We start from the raw sequence: 3673 nt of genomic DNA, 5'->3' as shown, positions 1-3673 counted from the left end.
CCCCCCCCCCGGAAGGCTGAGTGCCGCCAGCCGGTTCATGACCGTCGGCTACCGGAGCACCTGGAGCAGCCCCTCTGGCAGTATCGCTTTTTCTTGGCCAAGGAGAAGATGGTTCGCGTCCTTGTTCGGGCTGTCCTTCTGCCCCCTCTGTGCATGGTCTTCTCACATCCCTTTCGCCCCTTTTTTTTTTTTTTTGCTCGCCGTACCCCAGGGTCTGCCCACCCTGCTGTATCACTTCGCACGGCGCAACCAGAAGCAGCGCGAGCATCTCTTCTCCATCCTCCATCTGTGGGCCCCCCTCTCCTTGGTGGACTGCCTGACGTTGCTTACCAAGGAATTTGTCAACATGGCCCCGGCCCGGGCATTTGCCGTGGCCCAAACGGCCACGCGTCCTGTCGAAGTACGCTCTGGCTTTGTGTTTCCCTTCCAGCCGCCCCCTGGGTTTCCCCTTCCGTTCCACTCCTCACACGGTGCCGTCTCGATGGCGTCTTCGCTCCTCCCTCCCCCCCCCCCCCCCCCCCCCGCCTGCAGGAGCTTCTGCTGATTCAGCTCTCCCTGGTGGAGTCGTTGAAGTTCGAGATCCTCCCCCCGGCTGACCTGCTGGTCGACCTGTCGGGCGAGGGGAAACACGGGCCGATGGCCAGCCCGTCGGCCGGAACCCCGGAAGATGTGTGGCAGGAGAATCCGGCCGTTGTGGCGCTCCTCCAGCGAGCTGGCCCGGTGGAGCGGCTATTTGTGAGCCGCTCGCCGGTGGTACACCTGCTGATGACCCGATCCCTCCGGACCCCGGCTCTCTGTCTGAGTCTCTACTGGCAGCTGCATGTGGAAGCGGTCATGGAAAACTCCCGCTACGCCGGGCACTTCAAGCTGCTGAAGAATGTGTTCATGGCTTTCCTGGAGAATGTGCGCACTCCCTGTACCCCACCTCCTGGCGCGCATGCTGCATCGGTGCCGATGCTCTCCATCCCGCTACTGACCGCCCGTCCGGGTGTCTTCTCCTGCTCCTCTTCTCCTGCCCCTCCCCTTCCTCTTCATGGGTGTCCTGTGTGTCTTTCCCTCCCGGCGATATGTCGCATGCTTTCCCTCTGGCTGGTCGTCTCCTCCGGCAACCCGCTTTCCTCGGTCCGCTGTGCATATAACTACAACCACACACACACACACACACACACACACACACACACACGCCTATGTGTGTGTTTGCCACGCAGTCCTCATACAAGGCTTCCTTCCAGACCATCCAGCGCCAGGAGCGCCTGGTGGCCAATGTCATGACTTTGATGACGGATCTGCGTCAGAGCCGCCTCCCTCGGCAGAAACTGATCTCCCAGCTGCCGGACTTCATTCGCAATCCCAAGTACAACCTGCACTCGTTCGAGCCGCTGGCCCATCCGCTGGATCCCACCATCTCCGTGGTCGGTGTCGACCCGGATGGCAGCTACATCTTCAAGTCGGCCAAGCAACCCCTTAAGCTGACCTTCCTGCGCGAGGGCGGGGGAACATACTGTGTACGTGTGCGGCCTGCCCATTTCGCTGGCTCCCCGAAGGGTTGCTAACCGTCCACGCCCTTCGGCCCTGTGTCGCCTGGCAAACCATTCATTTCCTTCCCTCCCTCCCGCCTCTCTCTCTCTCTCTCTCCGTCCCCCACCCTCCATGCCCTTTCCTTCCCCCTTAATCGCATCAGGTCATCTTCAAGATGGGCGACGACATTCGTCAGGACCAGCTGGTGATGGCCTTCCTCCGGCTGATGGATCGCATTCTCAAGCACGAAGGCATGGACATGGCCCTGAGCCCGTATGGCGTTCTAGCCACCAGCGAGAGTGAGGGCATGATCGAATTTGTCGAGGGGTCACACCCTCTGTCGGCCATTCTGGACCAATATGACCGGGACTTGGTGAAGTTCATGGCCAAGAAGCAGCAGGAGCAGCAGCAGGCCGCGGCGACGGCCGCTGCCAATGCCGCGGCCGCGGCCGCCGCGGCCGCCGCTGCTGCCGTGGCCGCCGCCGCAGCAGCCGCTGCCCCGGCAGCCGGGCTCTTCCCGCCCCTGCCTCCGGGGGCCACGGCTCGCACGCCGGGGGTCACTCTGGAGTCCAGCTCCAGCATGTCTCTCGGGGACTTCTCCAGCTTCAGCGGCTCGTCCATCCCGGCGGACCAAGCCACGCCGGAGCCACTCTTCGGGTCGGATGCCGAGTCGGCCGATGAGGAGTCGAGCCTGCACGGCTCGATGCTTGATGTCGGCCCCCGGCGACGCGCCTTGTCCAATGCCTCGGTCGGCACCGGGCCCATGGGCTCCGGCCCTCGAGATGATCTCCCCCCGGGGGGTGGCCTGAGTTCGGCCTCCACGCCGGCGCTGCCGATTTTGCCGCCCGGCGCCACCTCGCCCGACCCCGATGCCGGGTCGGCCGTCGTGACTGGCCCGCTTACCGGGACGGATCGCCTCTCGCAGGCTGTCGCCTCGGTGGCGGCGGCCTCGGCCGCATCCGCCACACTGGCCACCGCACCGGGCCACGCGCCGACCCCCGGGTCGCCAGGGCTCCGGCGAACCCCCTCGACCCCGGCCTCCCCCTCGCCCGGGTCATTGCTGAGCCTGGTGACCCCGACACTGGCCGTGTCCTCGGACTTGAACTTCCCGCAGGAGCAGGGCCGGGCGACGCTGTCCCTGCCGCCGGAGGTTCTTATGCGCCCGGCCGAGGGCATTATGCAGGGTGGGGAGATGGCCTCGCCGCCTCTGCCGGCCATGCCGCCCCTCCAGGCTCCCGTGGCCGTGGTGCAGACCAATGCCCGCGGCTCGGCTGCCGCCCCTCCCACTTTGGACCCGGTCACTCGCGAGATTTACCTCCGGAGTTGTGGTGCGTCCTTGTGCGGGGGCATTTTGTTGCCGCGTGGCGACGTGTGTGTGGGGGGGGGGGGGGGGGGGGCGCTGGTTCTTCTTTTGCTGCTTGTCCCAATTTGCCGAACTCACCCTGTCCCCCTTCAGCCGGCTACTCCATCATCACATACATCCTTGGGATTGGCGATCGGCATCTGGAGAACCTGATGCTCACAGACCAGGGCCGGCTGCTGCACATCGATTTTGGCTTCATCTTCGGCAATGACCCCAAGCCCTACCCGCCGCCGATGAAGATTTGCCAGGAAATGGTCGATGCCATGGGCGGCACCTCCGGCGAAATGTGGTTCCGCTTCAAGGACTATTGCAATACCTCCTACCTGGTCTTGCGGCGCTCGAGCAGCCTCTTCCTGTCCCTCCTGCGTCTGATGGACTTCAGCTCGCTGCCCGACATCAGTCGGCCAAACTCGCGGCATGTCAAGAAGGTGTGTCCCTGTCTGTGTCCGCCCTTTCCCGCCCCGCCGTTGGTGTCCCCCCCCCCCCCCCCTCCCCCCCCCCCCCCCCCCCCCCCCCCCCCCCCCCCCCCCCCCCCCCCCCCCCCCCCCCCGCCCCCCCCCCCCCTGCAGCTTGGGAGGTCCCGCCAGCATGCCCCTCAGCCCGTCGGAGCGGCTGGACCGCCAACCGATCCAGCTAGCCGCCCCGGTCTTGCGGCCCGGGCATTCGCTCCAGTCCTCCAAGGACATTGTCTACAGCTCGGACGTCTTCGTGCCGTTGTCCCTCCGCATGTGCGACCATTTGCCGCCTCCCTCCCTGCACGCTCTCCCTCTCCCTCTCTCTTTCCCCCCCCCC

At 65.6% G+C, this 3673-nt stretch overlaps 1 protein-coding gene across 1 annotated transcript in view; it reads left to right on the top strand.

The window, feature by feature from the left end:
- The window catches only part of H696_02957 (hypothetical protein), a gene marked incomplete at both ends in the record, with an annotated part of 9887 nt that overhangs the window by 2838 nt on the left and 3376 nt on the right, over nt 1–3673 (top strand). Inside the window, 8 exons of the mRNA XM_009496840.1 lie at nt 16–111; nt 212–400; nt 532–903; nt 1209–1505; nt 1682–1891; nt 2750–2846; nt 2975–3309; nt 3491–3609. Coding sequence (XP_009495115.1) covers nt 16–111; nt 212–400; nt 532–903; nt 1209–1505; nt 1682–1891; nt 2750–2846; nt 2975–3309; nt 3491–3609 — 1715 coding nt within the window. The remainder of the gene's footprint in view (nt 1–15; nt 112–211; nt 401–531; nt 904–1208; nt 1506–1681; nt 1892–2749; nt 2847–2974; nt 3310–3490; nt 3610–3673) is intronic.

Source organism: Fonticula alba (assembly GCF_000388065.1).
Source record: "Fonticula alba strain ATCC 38817 unplaced genomic scaffold supercont2.4, whole genome shotgun sequence".
Taxonomy (NCBI): domain Eukaryota; order Rotosphaerida; family Fonticulaceae; genus Fonticula; species Fonticula alba.
Note: the sequence above shows the minus strand (reverse complement) of the source record. Positions and strands in the feature narration are given on the sequence as shown.